Genomic DNA, 23,521 nt, shown 5'->3' with positions numbered 1-23,521 from the left:
TCAAAAATCACCTTCTTGCCAAATTCAACAGCCTCTTCTTCATCCTGATCCTCCTTGACTTCTCCGCTGCCTTGGACCCTCTCAGCCACCCCCTTCTCCTGGAAACATTATCCAACCTTGGCTTCACTGATGCTGTCCTCTCATGGATCTCCTCCTAATTCTCTTGGCCATTCATTCTCAGTCTCTTTCATGGGCGCCTCCTCTGCTTCCCACCCCAAACTGTGGGAGTCCCTCAAGGCTCAGTTCTGGGTCCCTTTCCATTCTCAATCTACGCCCACACCCTTAGAGAACTCATTGGCTCCCATGTCTTCATCTCTGTGCAGATGATTCCCAATTCTACATCTCCAGCTGTGATCTCTGCCTCCTAGAGTCTCACATTTCCTCCTGCCTTCAGGATATTCCGCCTACAGCTCAAATGTAACATGCCCAGAATAGAACTCCTTAACTTCCCACCCAAATCCAGTCCTCCCCGTGACTTTCCCATCACTGTAGGCAGCACCAGCATCCTCCCTGTCTCACAAACCTGTATGTAACCTTTGCACTATCCTCAGTCAGTCAGTTAGTTGTATTTATTGAGAGCTTACTGTGTGCAGAGCACTGTACTAAGCGCTTGCAAGAGTACAGTATAGCAATAAGAGACACATTCCCTGCCCACAGCGAGCTTACAGTCTAGAGGGCTCCCCTATATAAATTACAGACATTTATATAAATATATAAATTACAGACGTTTATATAAATATATAAATTACGGATATATACAAAAGTGAAACAGAGGGAGGGAGAGAAGAAGAAAGGAAGAGTTAGTCTTAGAAGGGATCTTGGAGGAGACATGCCTTCCATAAGGCTTTGAAATGGGGAAGAGTAATTGTCGGATATGAGGAGGGAGAGCATTCAGGCCAGAGGCAGGACATGGGTGAGGGGTCAGCGGTAAGATAGACAAGATCAAGTTACGGTGAGAAGGTTAGCATTGGAGGAGTGAAGTGTGCCGACTGATTTGTAGTAGGAGAGTAGCGAGGTGAGGTGGGGGGATCAAGGTGATGGAGTGCTTTAAAACCAATGGTGAGGAGTTTCTGTTTGATGCAGAGATGGATGGGCAACAACTCGAGTTTCTTGAAGAGTGGGAAACCATGTCTTGAAGATTTTTATAGAAAAATGATCCGGGAAGCAGGGTTCATTCATTCATTCATTCATTTGTATTTGTTAAGCACTTACTATGTGCAGAACACTGCACTAAGCACTTGGCAAAGTACAATGCAACAATAAACAGTGACATTCCCTGCCCACAACCCACTCCCTGGAATGGGGAGAGACAAGAGGCTGGGAGGTCAGCAAGGACAGAGTAATAGAGGAGGGATAGGATGAGTGATTGTATTAACATGGTAGCAATTTGGATGGAGAGGAAAGGGCGGATTTTAGTGACGTTTTCAAAGTGGAACTGACAGGATTTAGTGATGGATTGAATATGTTGGTTGAATGAGAGAGAGGAGTCAAGGATAATGCCAAGATAACAGGCTTATGAGACAGAAAGGATGGTGGTGCTTTCTACAATGATGGGAAAGTCAGGGGGTGGACAGGGTTTGGGTGGGAAGATAAGTTCTCTTTTAGACATAATAAGTTTGACGTGAAGGAGGGAGATCCAACTAGAGATGTCTTGAAGGCAGGAGGAAATGCGAGTCTGCAGAGAGGGAGAGAGATCAGGGCTGGAGATATAGATTTGGGTATCATCCACAGAGAGGTGGTAGTTGAAGCCATGGGAGTGAGTTCTCCAAAGGAGTGGGTGTAGATGGAGAACAGAAGGGGACCCAGAACTGAACCTTGAGGGACACCCACAGTTAGGGGGTGGCTGCCAGAAAACTAGTGCACAAAAGAGATTAAGAATGAGTGGACAGAAAGATAGGAGAACCAGGAGAAGGCAGTGTCAGTGAAGCTGAGGGTGGATAATGTTTCCAGTCCTCTAGCTATAAGCCTGTTTTGGGCAGGGATTGTCTCTCTTTATTGTAGTATCGTACTTTCCAAGGGCTTAGTACAGTGCTCTACAGACAGTAAGCACTCAATAATATGATTGAATGAATGAGAGAAGGGGGTGGTAGACAGTGTTGAAGGCTGTTGAGAAGTCATGGAGAATTAGGATTTGGCAAGGAGATGTGATGTTTGAAAGTGTGGTTTCTGTGGAGAAGCCAGAATGGAGGGGGGTCAGAGATAACTGGAAGAGAGGAACTTGAGACAGTGGATGTAGACAATTCACTCAAGGAGTTTGGAGAGGAATGGCAGGAGGGAGATGGAGCGATAACTAGAAGGAGCCATGGTGTCAGGGGAGGGTTTTTTTTAGGATAGGGGAGACAAGGGCATGTTTTAAAGACATTGAAGAGCGAACAGTTGAAGATGACAGTAAGGGAGGGTGCAAGTGTTTTATAAGATGTGGAGGAATTGGGGTCAGATGTGTAGGTGGAGGGGGTGGATTTAAAGAGAAAGCAGAAGGTCTGCTTTAGATATTCTGCTGGGACAGGTGGGAGAGTTGAAGAAGGGGCCGAAGGGGAGAGGGACTGGGGAGGGCCAGGGGAGATTTTAGGGAGATTTTCTCAATAAAGTACTCACTCTCCCCACCTTCAAAAGTCTCCTCCAAGAGACTTTTTCCTAGTAAGCCCTTATTTCGTGTTCTCCCACTCCCTTCTGTGTTGCCCTTGCACTTGGACTTTCACCCTTTATTTTATCTCTTCCTCAGCCTCCAGCACTTAAGTACATATCATAGAGAAGCAGCATGGCTTAGTGGAAAGAGCACAGGCTTGGGAGTCAGAGGACATGGGTTCTAATCCCGACTCTGCCACTTGTCTGCTGTGTGACCTTGGGCAAGTCACTTAACTTCTCTGTGCCTCAGTTACCTTGACTGTAAAAAGGGAATTAAAAGTGTGAGCCCCACATGGTACAACCTGATTACCTTATATCTACCCCAGCACTTGGAACAGTGCTTGGCACATAGTAAGCACTTAACAAATACCATAATTATTGTTATCATACTTGTAATTCATCTCCCCAACTAGACTATAAGCTCGTTATGGTCAGAGAACATGTCTACCGTTTGCACTATGTTGTACTCCCTCAAGGGCTTAGTACAGTGCTCTGCACACAGTAAGCGCTCAATAAGTACGATTGAACTTCAGTGCTCACCGAGGACTCCTGCTCTTAGTCAAAAACCTAGCACTTAGAATATCTAAATCTTAGCCTGTGAGCCCCATGTGGGATAGGGAACCTGTCCAACCCAATTAGCTTAATAATAATAATAGCTGTGGTATTTGGTAAGTGCTTATTCTGTGCCAGATACTGTTCTAAGCATTGGAGAAGGTACTAAGTAATCAGGTTGGACACAGTCCCTGTCCCACATGGGGCTTACAATCTCAACCCTCATTTTATAGCTGAGTAACTGAGGCCCAGAGAAGGTAAGTGACTTGCCCAAAGTCACACAGCAGGTAAGTAGTAGAGCCAGAATTAGAACCTAGGTCCTCTTTTTCCCAGGCCCATGTTCTGTCCACTAGGCCATGCTGCTTCCTGTAGCTATCCCAGTGCTTTGAACAGTGTGACATATATTAAGTGCTTAATAAATGCAACAACAGTAGTAATAATAATAATAATCATGATAAAATGGGTGGGCTCAGGGAACTGAAGGGGTTGGAATCCATGTAGGAGGAAAAAATAATGGCCAAGCAGAAATCCTGCATGGCTACCTTTCAGTGTAGGAGGCCACTTATGTACATAACCTTTTACTCTGCTGCTTCTCCTACCCATAATTTATTGTAATATCCTCATCCCCTGCTAAATTGTAGGTGCCTTGAGGGCAGGGATCATGTCTACCAATTCAGTTGTGTTGTAGTCTCCCAAGCGCAAAGTAAGTGCCTAAAGATACCATTTATTGATTGAGAGAAAAAGTCAATCCTTAATAAATGGAAAATTCACCTGAGCGAGAACCGGAAAGCCTATACAAAGTGTGTCGGGTCAAGAAGCAAATAGAAAATGAAAGGGCCCAAAGAGAAGTTTTAAGAGCTTCTTGCAAGCAATGCCAAATCTGTTCACCATATGTCCTCAGAAGTAGGAAGCTAATTAGGAAATAAGAGGGGCCATTTGATGATTGTGGGGTGAAAGGTGCCCTTGGGGATGAAAAGGCATTCTTTATGAAGTGGTAGAGAGATTCATAAGCCCAAATTGATTTTGGAGCACCCAGAAATTGCATCAGATTGTGTTGATTCCCCCAGGAAACGACTTTAGATCAAATCGATAAACTAGATGCCTTATTTTTAGTAACTTTGGCACTTATATGCTTACTGTGCACAAAGAATGGGGTAAGTACAAGTTATAAGATCAGCCACCGTCCCTGTCCCACGTAGGGCTCTCATTCTATCTTTTCTCCATTTAACAGATGAAGAAACTGAGTCACAGGGAGGTTAATTGACTAGTCCAGGATGACAAGGTAGGCCAGTGGCGGAACCGGGATTTGAACCCAGGTTTCCTGACTCCCAGCCCCATCTCTTTTTTATTAATGGATGACAAAGATTAGTTGGCATTGCACCCAAAAGTTCTGAAGGAACTTGGAGGGGAAATTGTATCATTAGCTCTGAAAAGTGTGTTTCCTGTCTTTACAGAGGACTTTAATCCTGGAAGGTTGGTGGATTGCTAATATAACTCCCATGCAGAAAAAGAGTCCCCAGCATTATCCTCAGAATTGTAAACCAGTGAACCCTGCTTCTGTATTGGTAAATTGGTCGAACTGATGATATTAAGTTGAGGATCATGAGCACTTTTTTTATGGTATTTAAGTGCTTAATATATTCCAGTACACTAAGCACTGGAGTAGGTACAAGATAATCAGGTGGGACACAGACCCTGTCCCTTGTAGGGCTCACCTTAATTCCCATTTTACAGGTGTGGTAACTGAGGCACAGAAAAGTTAAGTGATTTGCCCAAGGTCAAGCAGCAGACAAACTCTGTCCTCCCCCTGATTTTCCCATCACTGTGGATGGCACCACCATCCTTCTTGTCTCACAAACCTGTAACCTTGGCATTATCCTTAACTTCCTCTCTCTCATTCAACCCACGTATTCAAACCATCACTAAATCCTGTCAGTCCCACTAAAATGTCAATAAAATCTGCCCTTTCCTCTCCATCCAAATTGCTACCATGTTAATACAGTCACTCATCCCATCCCTTCTGGTTTAATGTATCAGCCTCCTTGCTGGCCCCCCAGCCTCCTGAGTTTCCCCAATCCAATTCATACTTCACTCTGCTGCCGGGATCGTTTTTCTACCAAAACATTCCAGACGTGTTTCCCAAGAAAACTCCAGTGGTTGCCTGTCCACTTCCACACCAAACAAAAACTCCTCACCATTGGATTCAAAGCACTCAATAATCTTGCCCCCTTCTACCTCTTCATTACTCTTCTACTACAACCCAGTATGCAGACTTCGCTCCTCTAATGCTGACCTTCTCTCTATACCTCGATCATGTCTATCTGGCCACCCACCCCTTTTCCGTGTCCTTCCTCTGGCCTGGAATGCCCTCCCTCCTCAAATCTGATAGACGCTTACTTCCCCCCACTTCCAAGCCTTATTGAAAGCACATCTCCTCCAAGAGACCTTCCCTAAGTCCCTCTTCCTCTTCTCCCACTCCCTCTGCAGCGCTCTGACTTGCTCCCCTTGTTTATTTCCCCTTCCCAGCCCCACAACACTTAAGTGCATATCTGTAATGTATTTATTTGCATTGATGTCCGTCTCCCCCAGTAGGCTGTAAGCTTGTTATGTGCTGGTAATGTGTTCGTTTATTGTCGTATTGTACCCTCCCAAGGGCTCAATACAGTGCATCAGTACAGTACAGAGACATCCTCGTGTCTCTCCCCACTTCAATCCATACTTCATGCTGCTGCCCGGATTATCTTTGTCCAGAAACGCTCTGGGCATATTACTCCCCTCCTCAAAAATCTCCAGTGGCTACCAATCAATCTGCGCATCAGGCAGAAACTCCTCACCCTCGGCTTCAAGGCTCTCCATCACCTCGCCCCCTCCTACCTCACCTCCCTTCTCTCCTTCTACAGCCCTGCCCGCACCCTCCGCTCCTCCACCGCTAATCTCCTCACCGTACCTCGTTCTCGCCTGTCCCGCCATCGACCCCCGGCCCACGTCATCCCCCGGGCCTGGAATGCCCTCCCTCTGCCCATCCGCCAAGCTAGCTCTCTTCCTCCCTTCAAGGCCCTACTGAGAGCTCACCTCCTCCAGGAGGCCTTCCCAAACTGAGCCCCTTCCTTCCTCTCCCCCTCGTCCCCCTCTCCATCCCACCATCTTACCTCCTTCCCTTCCCCACAGCACCTGTATATATGTATGTTTGTACATATTTATTACTCTATTTTACTTGTACATATCTATTCTATTTATTTTATTTTGTTATTATGTTTGGTTTTGTTCTCTGTCTCCCCCTTTTAGATGGTGAGCCCACTGTTGGGTAGGGACTGTCTCTATATGTTGCCAATTTGTACTTCCCAAGTGCTTAGTACAGTGCTCTGCACATAGTAAGCGCTCAATAAATACTATTGATGATGATGATGATAAGTAAGCGCTAAATTAATTCGATTGAATGACTGAATGACCAAGTGGCAGAGCCAGGATTAGAACTCAAGTCCTCTGGCTCCCAAGCCCACGCTAGTTCCATTAGGCAACACTGCTTCTCTAGAGAATTTAGTAACACGTAATCTGTTAGTTTCTGTAAAGGGAAATTGTGCTTCACTAACCTGATGGACTTATTTGAAGGGGGGCCAGTTCATTCATTCATTCAATCATATTGATTGAGCGCTTACTGTGTGAAGAGCACTGTACTAAGCGCTTGGGAAGTACAAGTCGGCAACATAGAGACGGTCCCTACCCAACAACGGGCTCACAGTCTAGAAGGGGGAGACAGACAACAAAACAAAACATGTGGACAGGTGTCATCAGAATAAATAAAAATAAAGCTAGATGCACATCATTAACAAAATAAATAGAATAGTGAATTTGTACAAGTAAAATGAATATAGTAATAAATTTCAGTCCGGCAGTGTGCTGGGAACAGTTATACTTAACATTTTCAAAAATGATCTGAAAGAGGAGTGCACAGGGACACACAGAATTGGCAGATGACACTATGCTTTTCTGGGCAAGCAAATGCCGCGTTAGTGGGAATAAACTGTGGGTTCATATGGCCTTATTTAATGAGGAAGGCAGAGTCGGTTTCCTAGAGCTCAGCCCTGCTTGTTGGGTGCATTCTTAAAGTAAGTCATCATGTTCCGTGATCTAGCGTGAAGCAGGTGATGAGATTGGCCACAGCTGCTCTGTCTTACAACATGGTGACGTCCTGCTTTGGTCTCATCACCTTCACCAGTTAAACTGGGACAGGACAACGCCTCTTTCAGGTTTGTTTGGAGATGTCTTTCAGCTGAATTCTCCTCTAGAAACTTGTCCGGGCATGGTAGGAATGTTCTCAGAGTGGCCTTGATCAGTGACTAGGCTGACCGCTTCAGTTTTTTTTTCAGTTTTTTCTTATTGTTTTCGGGAGGGAAATATCTCCAGGCCCCGGTGCCCTGGTCCATACTTGGAAAGCTTGGCACAAAGAGAGAAACAAGAAACAGTATGGTTTAGTAGAAAGAGCCTGGACCTGGGAGCAATAGAACCTGAATTCTAATCCTGGCTGTGCCCAAGTAACCTTGGGCAAGTCACTTCTCTGCCTCAGTTTCCTCCTCTGTAAAATGGGGATTCACGCCTGCTTACATTCTGAGCCCCATGTCAGTTAGGGCCTGTGTTCAACCCAGTTAACTTGTATCTACCCCAGTGCCTCTAGAACAGTGTCTGACAGAGTAAGTGCTTCTATTAATACTAAGTGTTCTGAAAACTGCCAGAAGACCTTCAGTGGAAGCAAGTCCAAGGGAGTTCGGCTAGAGAAAAATCTCCAAATTGTAACTCACGATGTTGGGCTCAGTGACATCAGTCACAACTCAGGAAGGAGATCTTGGGATTACTGTTGGAGTATTTTCTTTTAAATCATGAGTCCAATGTGAAGCCATAATCAAAAAGGCCAACCAAATGCCAGCATCATCAGGAAGGGGGGTTGTAGTTTTCCTATTTTATTCCTAGAATCCCGTATGCATGATCTGGTTGCCTCATTCTAGGAGAGGCCAACTAGAATGGGAGACAGTATAGCAAAGGGCAACCAAGGTGGTCAGGTGTAAAGAGAAACTTCTATAAGAGGAGAGGCTAAAGCAAATTTCTTCACTCTGGAAAGATGCTGGTTGAACGTGGGCATAGTTAATGTCTAGAGGATTCATTCATTCAATCATGTTTGTTGAGCACTTACTGTGTGCAGAGCATTGTACTAAGCGCTTGGGAAAGTACAGTGCAACAATGACATTCCCTGCCCACAACGAGCTCACAATCTAGAGTGGGGAGATGGATTAATAAAATTGCAGATATTTACGTAAGTGCTTTGGGGCTGGGAGTAGGGAAAGAGCAAAGGGATAAATAAAATTATAGATATGTACATAAGTGCTTTGGGGCTGGCGGGGGAAGAGCAAAGGGAGCAAGTCAGAGTGTCTTAGGGAGTGGGAGATGAGGAAAGGTCGGGCTTAGTCTGGGAAGGCCTCTTGGAGGAGGTGTGCCTTCAATAAGGCTTTAAAGCAGGGGGGATTGCTTGTCGGATTAGAGGAGGAAGGGCATTCCAGGCCAGAGGCCGGACGTGGGCTAGGCTTGGCAGTGAGATCGAGGCACAGTGTAAAGGTTAGCACTAGAGGAGCGAAGTGGGTGAACAGGAAACACACTGACAAGTCCCACAAAATCTCCCCTCCCACCCTTCCCCCCTGATTCATTCATTCAGTCCCCGTTGGAAAGGCACCCTTTGTAGCCTGAAGGGGTAGGTTCAAAGCAACCCAAGTGAAACAGTAAACTAGGGTCCAGTATGCTGATGGAATTTGTTATCCCAGAATCCCAGAAGTTTTGATAATTGGGATGTTATAATAGTATTTGTTATGTGCCAAGCACTGTACTAAGCACTGTGGTAGATATAATCAGGTCAGGTACAGCTCCTGTCCCATATGGGTCTAACAAAGAGAGAACAGACATTGAATCCCCATTTTCCAGATGAGGACAAGGAAATTGAGGCACAGAAACATTAAGTGACTTGCCGGAGGCCACACAGTAAGCAAGTTATGCAGACCAAAAATGCCAGTAGGTTTAAGGGGGACTTGGGGAAATATGTGAATGGATCAGTAGGCCAGGAAGATTAGTAGGGAGAAACTTAGGGATGTAGAGGCACGTTGGGGTGCAAGATTGAGCGTCTCTAATCATTTAGGTTAGCTGTCCAGTAGGGCTCCCATCACAGTGTTCCTCCAATCATCTTGGTCCTACTGTCAGAGATACACTGGCATGGATATTCCATTGGCCTGCTCAGTATTGGCATTGCTTATGGTCTCATCTTAAATCCTCACCGTAGGGGTTCAAGGAGAGAGTTCTCAGAGAGTGGAGACAAGGAGTAGAAGCAGCTCATTTCAGGTTAGACAGGGAGGGGGAGTTGGAGTTTTTTCAGAATAGGGTGACTAGAGCATTGACTGTGAGTTCCCTGCTAGGTCAAAAACTCCTCAAGGGCTAGAACTGTGTCTCCACACTCTGCTGGACTCTCCTAAGGTCTAATACATACTTGGCACAGATTAAGTGCAAATTATGATGGATCGCAGAGCAAACAAAAAGGAGGAATCAGGAGGGAGGTTAATGACAGATTGAGAGAGGGAAGGGTGAGAACATGAGTTCTTAGAAGGTTTAGAAAGCACAAATCAGCTTTGATTTCTTGGTGTCTGGGGTTTTTTTGACATTGTTTACCTTCATTTTGTTTATTATGTATGTTTCTCTACCACAGATCTTTGAATAGTGAAATACTCTAATTTTCTTGGACTAATTTTTAACATCTTTAACACTTCATTAGACTCCTTTAGGGAGTCTAATGAAAAACTTCCCTTGCCTATAGTGTCTTCTTTAATCAGTTTATTCTTTCTTTTCAGTGACACTGATTTACTTAACTGCTTGAACCCAGAAGAAGCCCCTCTCTGAGGAAAGCAGTTTAATAGTAGAAAACAAGCAGTATTGAACATTTTGGGGGACATGAACACTAGATCTGATTTGTGACAGAGAGAGATTAATGCTGGCAAAGGAAATCAAGAAAGATGGCTTTCCTGACATGGTTCCTTCTTTGACAGTGTCATGTAGTGATGAACAACACTAAGCATGATGGAACATTTGGGCAGATCACGTTAAACAGAGTAGTTTTGTGTAGTGATAAACAGAATAGCTTTCAGGAATTTTTCCAGCCATGACTCAGTTGGTATGAGTAAGACTTTTGTGGTGTGGGTGTGTTCTCTTATAATTATCTTGGCGAGTTAAAGTAATACTGTCTTTTCTTTCCTTGTTTCTCTGCTTTCTCCTGGTATCCAGAGTATTTAATCCCTGACAACGGAGGACAACAGATCTCAATAAGCGATGCCTTCATCCAAGGTAAGTTAGACCCATCCCCATCCTTGAATTTATGGAAATGGTCTTCCAGCATTGGTGTTGATTTTACAGCTTGGAGAACTCCGAGTGACAGGGCTAAACTTGAGGCCTGAGATGTGTTTAGTGACAGCTTACGTATCCCAGTTAGTTAACAATAGGTGATTGCTTCTCATTGTTCATTTTAAGGCTAACCAGATCTGTCATCTCCTACCTCAGGCCTACCTCAAATACTGAGTGTTTGAATCTGGTCCAGTTGTGGTTGACATTTGGCTCACAGAGGAGAGCTTCTCCCTGCTGAGTGCCGGCCCGGGGCCAGCTGCCACTCTGTGGGAGTGGAGGAAAGTGGTGACGAGGTCTGAGGCTTTCCTCCCTCCCCACCTCTCTTCCTCTTCCTGAAGTAGAACAGTAGCCCAGAGCTGGTGTGCCGCCCTCTCCTCGTCTCCCTTCCCCATGCACAGTGAGGTGTGTGCCTGGCAGGCCTCCCCTTCTCTCATATTAGAGACAGACCGTCAACTGACTCATAACCTCTCTCCCGAGTGTCCAATCCCACAAGGACTTTGGGGCAGGTAAGCCCAAGCCCTTGAACTTGAAAGGAAACCAGTGGCTGAGCCTTGCTGTCTGATCTCGAGTCAGGTGAGTAAGTTTTCTCTCAAGCCCTCCTCTTCCCCTTGCTGACACAGAGGAGAATCCTGATTTTTAGAATCCGCTGTGAATATTCTGTCTGAGAGGAGGAATTTATCTGCCCTAGGAATTCTGCAGCCAGAAAAGACGCTGCTCAAGTGGTGCCAGGCCCACCGTACTGACAAATCCTCTGCGGTCTCTCCAAAGTGGTCTCTGGCTCTTCCCCTCTCTTCTAACCACTGGTTGCTTTTTAGAAGCTTTTGTTGCTATTATCTGTTAGGTTTATTTATTTGCCTTTTAAACCTATTTCACGAGTATCTATTTGTCCTTTGGCTTTTTTGAAAGGTAAATCCCCCTGTCCTTGCCTTACTTTATTGCTAATAATAGTAATGGCAACTTAAAAATCCCATTGTTCTCTTTGTTGTTCCTCTTGTGCCCCTGAGTAGTAATGAACCAGCGTCCTCGTGTGTATATTTATGCAAATTAAAGAAAAAAACTCTCAGAAATGTCTCATTGTACCCTGAGGTGTGGCATAATAGTAATAATAATAATAGAAAATAATAATATTACTGGTAATAGTAGAAGTGATAACAGTAGGGGTTTGTGACAGTTAAGCAGTTAAGTTGCTTCAGCTATTCAAGTAAGTCCAGGGGCATATTGACTCCATCCCCTGTCCCTGGCATGCAGGGGGCCCATTCCCCACTTCTCTGGAACCTCCGCATTTCCTCCTGCCTTCGGGACATTTACCTCCATATGAAATAGAAACTTTTACTGTCAGCTTTAAGGGACTCAATCAACTACCTTGTCGCAATGATCTCCTACTACAACCCAGCCCGTGCACTTGGCTCCTCAAATAATAATAATGATGGCATTTATTAAGCGCTTACTATGTGCAAAGTACTGTTCTAAGTGCTGGGGAGGTTACAAGGTGCCAACCTACTCTCTCTACTCTTTGCCCACATCCTCCCTCATACCTCAAACCTCCTCCCCCTTCATATCTAATAGACCACCTCTCTCCCAACTTTTAAAACCTTCGTACAATCACGTCTCTGCCAAGATCAGTCATTCAATAATCTTTATTGAGCACTTATTGTGTACAAAGCACTGTAGGTGCTTGGAAGAGTATAATATAACTGAGTTGGTAGACACGCTCCCTGCCCACAAGGAGCTTACGGTCTAGAAGGGAGTCAGATATTAAAATAAATAAATTACAGGAGGATGTGGGTGAGGGGTCAATGATGAGCTAGATGAGATTGAGGTACAGGGATTAGATTGGTGTTAGAGGCGCCAAGTGAATGTGCTGGGTTATAGCAGGAAATCAGTGAGGTGAGATAGGAGGGGACAAGGTGATTGAGTGCTTTAAAATTGCTTCATTAAATCATATTAAGTGCTTACTGTGTGCAGATCACTGTACTAAGCACTTGGGAAGGTACGGTACAACAATAAACAGTGACAATCCCTGACCACAATCAGCTCACAGTCTAGAGTGGGGGAGACAGGCTGTGAGGCTGGGGAGGGGGGAAGGGAAAAGGGAGCAAGTCAGGGCGAAACAGAAGGGAGCGGGAGAGCAGGAAAAGTGGGGCTTAGTCTGGGAAGGCATCTTGGAGGAGGTGTGCCTTCACTGAGGCTTTGAAGCTGGGGAGAGTAGTTGTCTGGCTGATTTTAGGAGGGACGGCAGTCCAGGCTAGAGGCAGGATGTGGGCCAGGGGTCGGTGGCGAGACAGGCAAGATTGAGGCACAGAGAGAAGGCTTGCACCAGAGGAGCGAAGTATGCGGGCTGGGTTGTAGAAGGAGAGAAGCGAGGTGAGGTAGGAGGGGGCAAGGTGATGGAGTGCTTTAAAGCCAATGTTGAGGAATTTTTGTTTGATATGGAGGTGGATAGGCAACCACTGGAGATTTTTGAAAAGTGGGGAGACTTGGGCTGAACTCTTTTTAGAAAAGTGATCCAGGCAGTAGAGTGAAATACGGGGAGAAAAAGGAGACAGAACGGTTAGTGAAGAGACTGATTCAGTAATCATGAAGTGCTTGGATCAGAACATGAAAAGTAGTGCGGTTTAGTCGAAAGGCTTGGGAGTCAGAGGTTGTGGGTTATAATCCCCGGTTCCACCACTAATCAACTGAATGACTTTGGTCAAGTCACTTAACTTCTGTGTGCCTCAGTTACCTCATCTGTAAAATGGGGATTAAATCTGTGAGCCCCATGTGGGACAACCTGATTACCTTGTATCTATCCCAGTGTTTAGAACAGTGCTTGGCACATAGTAAGCGCTTAACAAATACCATCAGCAGCATAGTAGCTGTTTGGATAGACAGGAACGGGTCGATTTTAGTGATTTTGTGAAGGTTGAGCTGACAGGACTGGTATTAGTTTGAGTATGTTGGTTGAATGAGAGAGATGAGGCAAGGATGATGCCAAGATTACAGGCTTGGGAGACAGGGAGGATGGTGGTGTTCTCTACAGAGATAGGCAAGACAGGGTTTTGGTGGGAAGATTAGGAGTTCTGTTTGGACAACTATAGTTTGAGCCAACAGCCGGACATCCAAGTAGTGGTACCCTGCAGGCAGGAGGAAATGTGAGATTGGAGATGTAAATTAGGGAATCATCCCCAGAGAGATGGTAACCGAAGCCATGGGAGTGAATGAGTTCTCCAAGGGAATCGGTAAAGATGGGGAATAGAAGGGGACCCAGAACTGAACCCTGAGGGACTCCTACAGTTAGAGGATGGGAGGCAGAGGAGGAGCCAGGACAGGAGACTGAAAGTGAGCAGTCAGAGAGATAGGACGTGAACCAGGAGAGTATATTGCCAGTGAAGTTGAGGTTGGAGAATGTTTCCAGTAGGGTGTAGTCCACAGTGTTGAAAGCAGTCCCTCCGGGCTCAGTACTCTGTAAAAATAGTGGTATATTTTCTGGTTTGTGCATGTGAGGGTTCCATGCGTATGCTCGCTTTTAGGTGAACTTCATCTTCAGCAGCATTTTTTTCAGTCAGTTGCTATTACTCCTTGAGGGTCCACTCTGTGCAAAGCATAGTTCTAAGCCCTTAATTATGAATAGGAGTTGCTTGAACAACTTAAAAATCCCATTGTTCTCTTTGTTGCTCCTCTTGTGCCCCTGAGTAGTAATGAACCAGCATCCTCATGTGTATATTTATGCAAATTAAAGAAAAAAAACCTCTCAGAAATGTCTCATTGTACCCTGAGGTGTGGCATCGACACGCTAAATCATAGCTTTGGATTTTCTTTAGAGTCTCTCTTCAATCGGAGGGTCGAAGAGAAGTTCAAGGAGCTGCTTTTTACGCCACTAGGTTGGCATCACAGCAACCTGGAGCTGCTGAGAGAGGAGAATGGGGAAAAACAAGCCATGGAACGGTTACTGTGAGTCACTGCCCTCTGCAAGTTCCTATTTTCTGAATTCCCTGTCCTGGCTGGTGTCCAGCCAACTCTAAGACATGGAGCTCTCCTCCACAGCTTAAGGGGAATTTCAAAACAGAACTCCTTATCTTCTCACCCAAACCCTGTCTTCCCCGTGACTATTCCATCACTGTAGACGGCACCATTATCCTTCCTATCTCACAATCCCATAACCTTGGTGTTATCCTTGACTCCACTCTCTCATTCAGTGCACATATTCAGTCCATCACTAAATCCTGTCAGTCCCAGCTTTCCAACCTGGCTAAAATCCACCCTTTCCTCTCTATCCAAACTGCTACCACGTTAATACAATCACTCATCCTGTCCCAGCTGGATTATTGCATCAGCCTCCTGTCTCTCCCCACTCCGGTTCATACTTCACCCTGCTGTCTGGAACCTTTTTTCTATAAATGTCTCCCCACTCCTCAAGAAAACTCCAGGGGTTGCCCATCTACCTCTGGATCAAACAAAAACTCCTCACCATTGGCTTCAGAACACGCAATCACCTTGCCTCCTCCTACCTCACCTCACTACTCTCTTACTACAACCCAGCCCACACACTTCACTCCTCTAACGCTAACCTTCTCACTGCGTCGGTCTCACCTGTCGCGCTGCCAAAGCCCTAGCCCTCTTCCTGCCTTTGGCCTGGAACGCCCTCCCTCCTTAAATCCGACAGACAATTACTCTCCCCACCTTCAAAGCCTTACTGAAGGCACATCTCCTCCAAGAGGCCTTCCCTGACTAAGGCCCCCTTTCCTCTTCTCCCACTTCCTTCTGTGTCACCTTAACTTGCTCCCTTTGTTCATCCCCCCTCTCAACCCCACAGTGCTTATTTACACATCTGTAATTTATTAGTTTGTATTAATGTCTGTCTCCCCCTCTCTAGACTTTAAGCTCATTGTGGGCAGGAAATGTCTGTTCATTGTTATTTTCTCGCAAGTGCTTAGCACAGTGTGATGCTCTGCACACAGTAAGTGCTCAATAAATATGATTGAATGAATGAGTGAATGAATGAATTAGTAAAGCCTAACCCAAGCCAACTCCTTGTAGAACAATGTAGCTTAAAGCTGGTGTTGCTCAAGTGAAATTTCATTTCACTCTCTAAACGTGGGGAATCCCTTTCTGTTCTGTAGTGGACGTGGTTGCTTGTCAGCCCTAGGGGATGAGGCCCAAGCAAGCATATTTATTGAGCGCTTAGTGTGTGCAGAGCACTACTGCACTAAGTATTTGGGAGACTTTTAGACTGTGAGCCCACTGTTGAGTAGGGACTGTCTCTATATGTTGCTAACTTGTACTTCCCAATCGCTTAGTACAGTGCTCTGCACACAGTAAGCGCTCAATAAATACGATTGTTGATGATGATGATGAGAGTAAAATTCAGTAGTCTTGATAGACATGTTTCCTGCCCAAAGGAGCTCAGTCTAGCTAGAGAAGACCTTAGAACAGGCAATAAAGATAGGCTGGCCTTCTCCCTACACAAAACTGTTTTCAGGAATGGACATGGCATGATACCAACTCAATCAGTGAAGTTGAATTCTACAAAGAAATGACTGAAATTCATGCTCAGCTTCATTTGAGAATGACAAATGCTGGTCATTTCGTGATGCAGTTGTACAGTAGGATTTGTAATTCATTAGGTGCTTACTGTGTGCAAAATCCTCCACAAAGCGGTGGGAAAGACTGTTTGAATGGGAAATAGAACCAGCTTCTAGCCCTCAAGGGCCTCACAATGTAAACTGTATAATAAGCAACTGGGTGGGGCTGAGGGTTTTAAGTTCTGTTCATTCACATCCATAATTCCCAGGAGACGCCCCACATCTAGGGATTGTAAGTGCCTCTGTCCCTGTCCACCGTTCCCCGTGGAACCCAGATAGGATCAACCATGTTAGCTGATTTGAGTTACTTTTAACTAAACAGATTTAACCTTATAGATCAATCTGCAACATAATTAAGATAAGTAAAACCAAAGGTCTGAAAAGTCATAGTCATGAGGGTATTGAATTGGAGTTCAAGTTTTTCAAGGGGTGAAAGGGACCGGGTCTTTTTGATGTTCTGAAGTGCACAAGGCTTAACAATTTAAAGGTACTCAAATATGAACTGATCACCGGTAGTTTTATTTCGTCATTGTTCTCTGTCCCACTTAGATTTGAAGGGTCACTTTTATTCTTTATTAGTTACGCAGTGCAACCATTGTTAAGAAAAACGCATTGGTCATGTGTTTGGTTGTTTTAATTAAAAAACAGAAGATAGCACAGGTTTCTCATTGGGCTCTCCGTTCTTTTTGGATTCCTGTTTGGCTTATTGGCGTGAAGGAGACGTCTTTTCTGTAGTGTTAGAACAATGTGCTTTTCACACCAAGTGATTTATATGTGGTTAGGTGAGTCTCAACTGTGTCCAAGTAGGATCTTGTTCTTCTTTGAAAAATTATTATTCCATTACCTACTTTATCGACGATCTGTGCATTTGGTCCTCTCTTAGTCTCACTTTTACTAAAATGATGAAAGCAAAATTCGTTTCCAAGAATTTGGAAAGTTCACCATGTTTCCCTTTCTTTGAACTGTGTTATTTCTTTGCCTTTTTCTTTCCTGCCACAGTGGTACCTCTCACTATTTCTGTGTAAGGAAATAGATTCCCTTAGAAGAATCTATTGGGAGAGAATTTTCAGTCCAGGACTCTTCCTCCCTCATGTAGTTTCCCCAGACTGCACTGAGCTCGAAAAAGTAGAACCTGTGGCAAGTAGCAGTGTGGCGCAGTGCAAAGTGGGGAAGCAGCATGGCTCAGTGGAAAGAGCCCGGGCTTTGGAGTCAGAGGTCATGGGTTCAGATTTCGCCTCCGCCACTTGTCAGCTGTGTGACTTTGGGCAAGTCACTTCACTTCTCTGTGCCTCAGTTACCTCATCTGTAAAATGGGGATTATGATTGTGAGCCCCACAAGGGACAACCTGATCACCTTGTATCCTCCCCAGCACTTAGAACAGTGCTTTGCACATGGTAAGCGCTTAACAAATACCAAAATTATTATTATTTTTATTAAAGAGCAGGGGCCTGGGAATCAGAGGACCTGGATTCTAATGCAGGATCTGCCACTTCTCTACTGTGTGACCTTGGGCAAGTCACTTAACTTTTCTATGCCTCAGTTCCCTCATCTGTTAAATGGGGAGGAAGACGGTTAGCCCCACAGGGGACATGGACTGTTTTCAAGCTGATTAGCCTCTTATCTGCCCCAGCACTTAGTACAGTGTCTGCCACATAGAAAGCTCTTAACACATGCCATTAAAAAAAAAGAGAGAGAAAACCCTCCAAATCTGTGAAGAGTTCATTTGGGAGATTCAATACATTCATTTTGTTGTTTCTGCAAGAGCCATTGCATTTAGAGCTGAAGAATATAGTGGGTTAATTCAATTAACCTTTTAGCAATAAAGTATGGAGAAACTCTGATTTTCTTCCCTCCCCGTCTATCACTTGTACAGTTCAGCTAACCACAATCACCTGATGGCTCTGCTTCAGCAGCTGCTCAACAGTGAATCCCTGTCCCTCTCCTGGAGAGACATCATTGTGCCCGTGGTCTGCCAGGTGGTGCAGACCGTCCGCCCCGATGTCAAAAACAGGGACGATGACATGGATATTCGGCAGTTTGTCCACATCAAAAAAGTGAGTATCCCAACCACCAGGGTTATGGCTGAGGGTCTGGTAATGAGGTCACTCTAGCTCGACCCACACTGGATGCCCCTGCTATTGCTGAGACCCTGGCAGAGCATTTTGGTGAGTAAAGAACACAGTTCCTGGCCTCAAGGAAATTGTACTCTGCACACAGTAAGTGCTCAATTAAATACCATGGATGATGGTGATGATGATGAAGGAGATTTGTCTTATGGAACCCATTGACAGATTCTGGAGTAAGGAGGACTGAAGGGTGGTACGGTCGGCTTTTTTGGGTGTTACCAGAGCAGAGCTATAACAGGAAAGAAGGGGTGCTAGCGGACACCATGACCTTAGGCGCCTTCTGGTAGTTGACACTGATATTGTAATGGAAGAGGGCAGTGGGTGCTTGCTTTCTATGGACCGAAAGATGATATTTTTCTCAGTTGTTTGATGGAATCACATACCAGCACTTAGAACAGTGCTTTGCACATAGTATGCACTTAAATGCCGTCATTATTACTAGTTTTTCATTATTTTTCCCAGGCAAATGAAATGCTAACAAAATGCATTGAAACAATTTGTAAGTGTGTTTATTGTGCTACAGTAGAGAGACTTTAAAGAATACATTTTAATGGTCATCTCCAATTCTCTGTGCTAGATCCCAGGAGGAAAGAAGTTTGACTCTGTGGTCGTCAATGGCTTTGTTTGTACCAAGAACATTGCACATAAAAAGGTACCTTGGGTCAATCAACTGCATTCATTGAGCACTTATTGTGTGCAGAGCTCTGCATAAGCACTTGGGAGAGTACAGTGTAACAGAGTTGGAAGGCATGCTTCCTGTCCGCAGGGATCTTACAGTCTCGAGGGGGATAATTTGGAAGTAGAGGAAATTGACTTGCCAAGAGAGCTCTGGGGCATAGCAGTATTGTGGTGCAGATATAAAGGAAGATTTTAAACTTGTCATTGACAATAAACACCTTTAGGATGAACTTAATGCCTGTCTCTGGAGCAAGTGATTTCATCTTTTAAATTTGGGGAGGACTTAAGAATCTTAAATATATAAGATGATTTCCCAGGACTTGAAAACAGTCCTTATCTTCAAGGTCCTGGCATCTTAATCAGCCATATTTATTGAGCACTTACCATGTGCAGAGCACTGTACAAAGTGCTTGGGAGAGTTCACTATAACAGTATAACAGACACATTCCCTGCCCACAACAGGAATACAGTTTTCCAATCTTAAATCTTACATTTAAGCCCAATTTCCAGGAGATTGGAGTAGGTGACTTCCTATGGCATGAAGTCACTTCGAACAGAGTGAAGAGGCATCTAACTGTAAATCAAAGCTTTTTTCTGGAAAAAAGGGTAATTTTTGTTGGACATAGTTGTGCAATGTTTGTGGCTAGATATTGGTGTGGCCTTGATCATCCAAGGTAGGAGAGAGATTTGAGGGTAAAAGAGGGTCCTTGGAACAACCGTGCTGTGAGGGTGTTAATAATTACGGTACTTATCCAGCACTTAGAATAGTGCTTTGCACATAGTAGGCGCTTAATAAATGCCATTATTATTATTATTAGGCACTTACTATTGACCAAGCATTGTACTAAACGCTGGGGTAGCTACAACATAATCAAGTTATGTCCCACCTGGGGCTCATTGTTTTACTAGGCGGGAGTAGAATTTAATCCTCATTTTGCATACAAGTAAATTGAAGCACAGAGAAGTGAAGTGACTTGCCCAAGGTCACAAAGCAGACGGTTGGCAAGCCAGGAGTAGAACCCAGGTCCCCTGACTTCCAAGCCTGTTCTCTTTCCACTAGGACATGCTGCTTCTCAAGAGATCAAGGTAGAGATGTAAGTGCTAAGCCAGGTTTTATGACAGAAAGGGTTTCATGCAGGACATGCAGAAGTTAGAGTTTTTTTTTAACTTGTATGTATTAAGCGCTTATTATGTGCCAGGCACTGTACTAAGTGCTGGGGTAGATACAAGATAAACTGGTTGGATACAGTCCCTGTCCCATATAGGGCTCACGGTCTTAATCCCCATTTTACAGATGTGGTAACTGAGGCACAGCTAAGTGAAGCGATTTGCCCAAGGCCACACAGCAGATAAGTGGTAGAGCTGGGATTAAAACCCAGGTTCTCTGACTCCCGGGCTTTATCCACTAGGCCACACTTCTTAAGTTACGTGAGAAAAAGATGTTGACTGTCTGCTTTATTTTAAAACTTTAAACTTTTTATTTTTAGATGAATTCTTGTATAAAAAATCCCAAAATTCTTCTATTGAAATGTTCTATTGAATATCTGTACAGAGAAGAAACCAAATTTACTTGCATTGACCCCATTGTCCTCCAGGTAAGACTGCACCTCTCTTGATTCTTTCCGTGTTAACCTCTTGCTCACCACCTCCCTCCTATTTGGAATCCCCTCCCTCGTCATATCGGGTTGACCTCCCCTCTCCCCATCTCTAAAGCCCTACTGAAGTCTCAGCTCTTCTAGGAAGCCCTTTCTGACTAATCTTACTCTTCTCCCCAACCTCCTCCCACTTTGCTGCATCATCTATCCACACTTAGGTTCATACTCCACCCCATTCCTCCCACAGCACTTTGGCGCATATCTTTACAGGGATTGCTTCCCGTTCCTGTAATTTATTTTAGTGTCTGCCTCCCCTGCGTCCCGTGCCCTGCCCTACTTGAGGGCAGGGACTGTGGCCATGTAATAGTAATGACAATAATGATGGTAATAATCATCATCATCGTCATCATTATTGTTATTGTATTTGTTAAGCACTTACTGTGTGCCATGAACCGAACTAAGTGCTGGAGTAGATGCAAGATAATCAGGTTGGACCCTGTCCCATGCCACTTGGAGGTCAAAGTCTAAGGGGAAAGGAGAACTAGTAGCTATTATCCATTTTACAGATGAGAAAATGGAAGCACTGAGAAGTGCTTGCCCAAGGTCCCATAGCAGGCAAGTGGCTGGCAGGGAGAGTGGGTACAACATTCAGAATATTCTCTTCCAGCCATGCCCTCACCCGTTTCTAAATCATTATTGAGTGAGACTGTCCAGGGGTTGTAATCAGTGTTCAGGATCTCTTTGCTGGGAGTTAATTCAGTCGAACATTCAGTTAAAAAAGCCAAAATCATACCATAAGAAAACTCATCAGAGAAAAGCTGTCCCAAACAAAACCAAAAGAGGAATTAGGTAAATAGCAGGTGTGGACCAGCTAGTGGGACTGTGGAGGGGATGCCCCACGGCAGGAACCACCAGGCAGTGGCAGCTGCTAAATGCTTGTAGCTCCTCGATCTGCCAGTGCCGAGCCTGCCGCCACCACGGCTGTTGGTCCACCAGCCCGGAGGGAATCTGGTGGGAAGTGGCCAATGTTTCAGTCTTGGTGGGAGGGGCAGGGCCTGATTCATCCCGCTCCTGACTCATATACCCATTAATCAGCACCTCGTGTCCATTTCCTAGCCAGTCACAAGCCAAGCAGCCCTTTCCTGTATACCTCCATTTTAGAAGTGGCGGTAGGCTACAGGCAGTTCTACAAGTTTCAGCTCTGGCACAATATAATGGCATTTTACAGAACTCAAATCTTCTGCCTTTCCTTTAACAGCACAAACTGTACCTGAATTGGTAGCTAGCTGTCCTTGGGGAGTGTGCGCCTCATTCTCATGTTGCACTTCACCACGGAGCTCCACCCCTCTCAAATCCACCAAACACCTCCCTCCTCACCTTCAAAATTTACTAAAAAGTCACCTCTCCAGGAAGCCTTCCCTGTTTAGCCCCCACATCCCTGTCATGTATTTCCATCAGCCACCCTGAGCGCTTACTCGTACATCTTTTTTTCCCCCTTAATTATTTCTGATTACTTTTGTTGTTACTGGTTGTTTCTACGTTTTCTCTCATTTCTCCTGTGTGTGTGTGTGTGTGTGTGTGTGTGTGTGTGTGTGCGTGTGCGCGCGCGTGTCTGTCTGTCTTTTTGCCTGTCTCCCTTTTTAGGCTGAACTATGTGCTTGGGAAAGTACAGAACAAATAAAAGATCCATTCCCTAGCCAAAAGGAGCTTAAAATCCACTGGGGAAGAGTGGGCAAAGAGTGGGAGCCGTAGAAAGAACAAGGATCAGATAGGGAGTAGTTTGAAATCCCAGAAGTAAGCAGAATACAGAATTGAATGTACAATTGAGTACCCCAAAATGTTGAGAATGGGTGTAAATACATAAGTACTAGGGATTTCAGGGTTCTTGTGTTCTTCTATTGTATATTCCTTTGTTCCTAGTAGATGTGTACATGTGTAGTACATGTGTAGAAGTGCCCAGAACATTGCTGTCCTCACAGCAGGCATCCTCCACTGTAGGCCCTGCAGTATAACCCTCTGTATGCTGTAGCCCACCCATTATGGCATTCTGCATACTTTAGGTGCCTAGTACAGCACTTTGGTTATTAATAATAATAATAATGATGGCATTTATTAAGCACTTACAATGTGCAAAGCACTGTTCTAAGTGCTGGGGGGGTTACAAGGTGATCAGGTTGTCCCATGGGGGGCTCACAGTCTTAATCCCTAATTTACAGATGAGGTAACTGAGGCACAGAGAAGTTAAGTGACTTGCCCAAAGTCACACAGCTGACAAGTGGCAGAGCAGGGATTTGAACCCGTGACCTCTGACTCCAAAGTCCATGCTCTTCCCACTGAGCCAAGCTGCTTCTCATAATAGACAGTACAGTAGTACAGTGCTGTTGCTGAAGTAAAGTGATTCAGTGGCAAAATGTCTTTAATTGAATTTTAATCCCCTATTCCTAAAGTTTTCTTTTAAAAAAAAGAATTCATAACTGTATAGAAACCTATGAAGTTTTGAATATCACAGTAGCATTGTGATTTTGGCTTAGGAAAGAGAGTTTCTGAAGAACTACGTGCAGCGGATAGTTGATGTTCGACCAACTTTGGTCCTTGTTGAGAAGACAGTATCCCGGATTGCTCAGGACATGTTACTGGAACATGGAATTACTCTGGTCATTAATGTGAAACCGGTAAGTGGCAGTAGCTCAGAGGTGTGAGCATTACTTTTTAAATTAGGTTGGATATTTATTTCAGTAGCTCAGAGAGTGAGGACACGGATGTTCTGGTAGTTTCTTACCTGGACAGATGCATTAGGAAAGGGAGCAGAGAGCCAGGAGGTAGCAGGACAAGAAATGATAACCGCACCTTTTCCCAAGTAACGGTCCCTGTCCCAGAGTGCACTCAACTGCAGAACAGGTTCCTGGGAGTAGCATTGGGCTGTTACCGGAATGTTTCTACCAGTGCTTTTCTATC

General features: G+C 44.8%; 1 protein-coding gene across 5 annotated transcripts in view; it reads left to right on the top strand.

Moving 5' to 3' along the window:
- PIKFYVE (phosphoinositide kinase, FYVE-type zinc finger containing) overlaps window positions 1-23,521 on the top strand; it is a 153,083-nt gene that overhangs the window by 73,030 nt on the left and 56,532 nt on the right. For all 5 annotated transcript variants that reach the window (XM_038766414.1, XM_038766413.1, XM_038766412.1 and 2 more), the window contains 6 exons: window positions 10,486-10,545; window positions 14,406-14,535; window positions 18,041-18,221; window positions 18,871-18,945; window positions 20,459-20,566; window positions 23,098-23,238. In XM_038766414.1, coding sequence (XP_038622342.1) covers window positions 10,486-10,545; window positions 14,406-14,535; window positions 18,041-18,221; window positions 18,871-18,945; window positions 20,459-20,566; window positions 23,098-23,238 — 695 coding nt within the window. The remainder of the gene's footprint in view (window positions 1-10,485; window positions 10,546-14,405; window positions 14,536-18,040; window positions 18,222-18,870; window positions 18,946-20,458; window positions 20,567-23,097; window positions 23,239-23,521) is intronic.

The sequence above is a fragment of the Tachyglossus aculeatus genome, chromosome 25, assembly GCF_015852505.1.
Source record: "Tachyglossus aculeatus isolate mTacAcu1 chromosome 25, mTacAcu1.pri, whole genome shotgun sequence".
In the NCBI taxonomy this organism is placed as follows: Eukaryota; Metazoa; Chordata; class Mammalia; order Monotremata; family Tachyglossidae; genus Tachyglossus; species Tachyglossus aculeatus.
The sequence above is the reverse complement of the archived record's forward strand: the minus strand, read 5'-3'. Positions and strand labels throughout refer to the sequence as shown.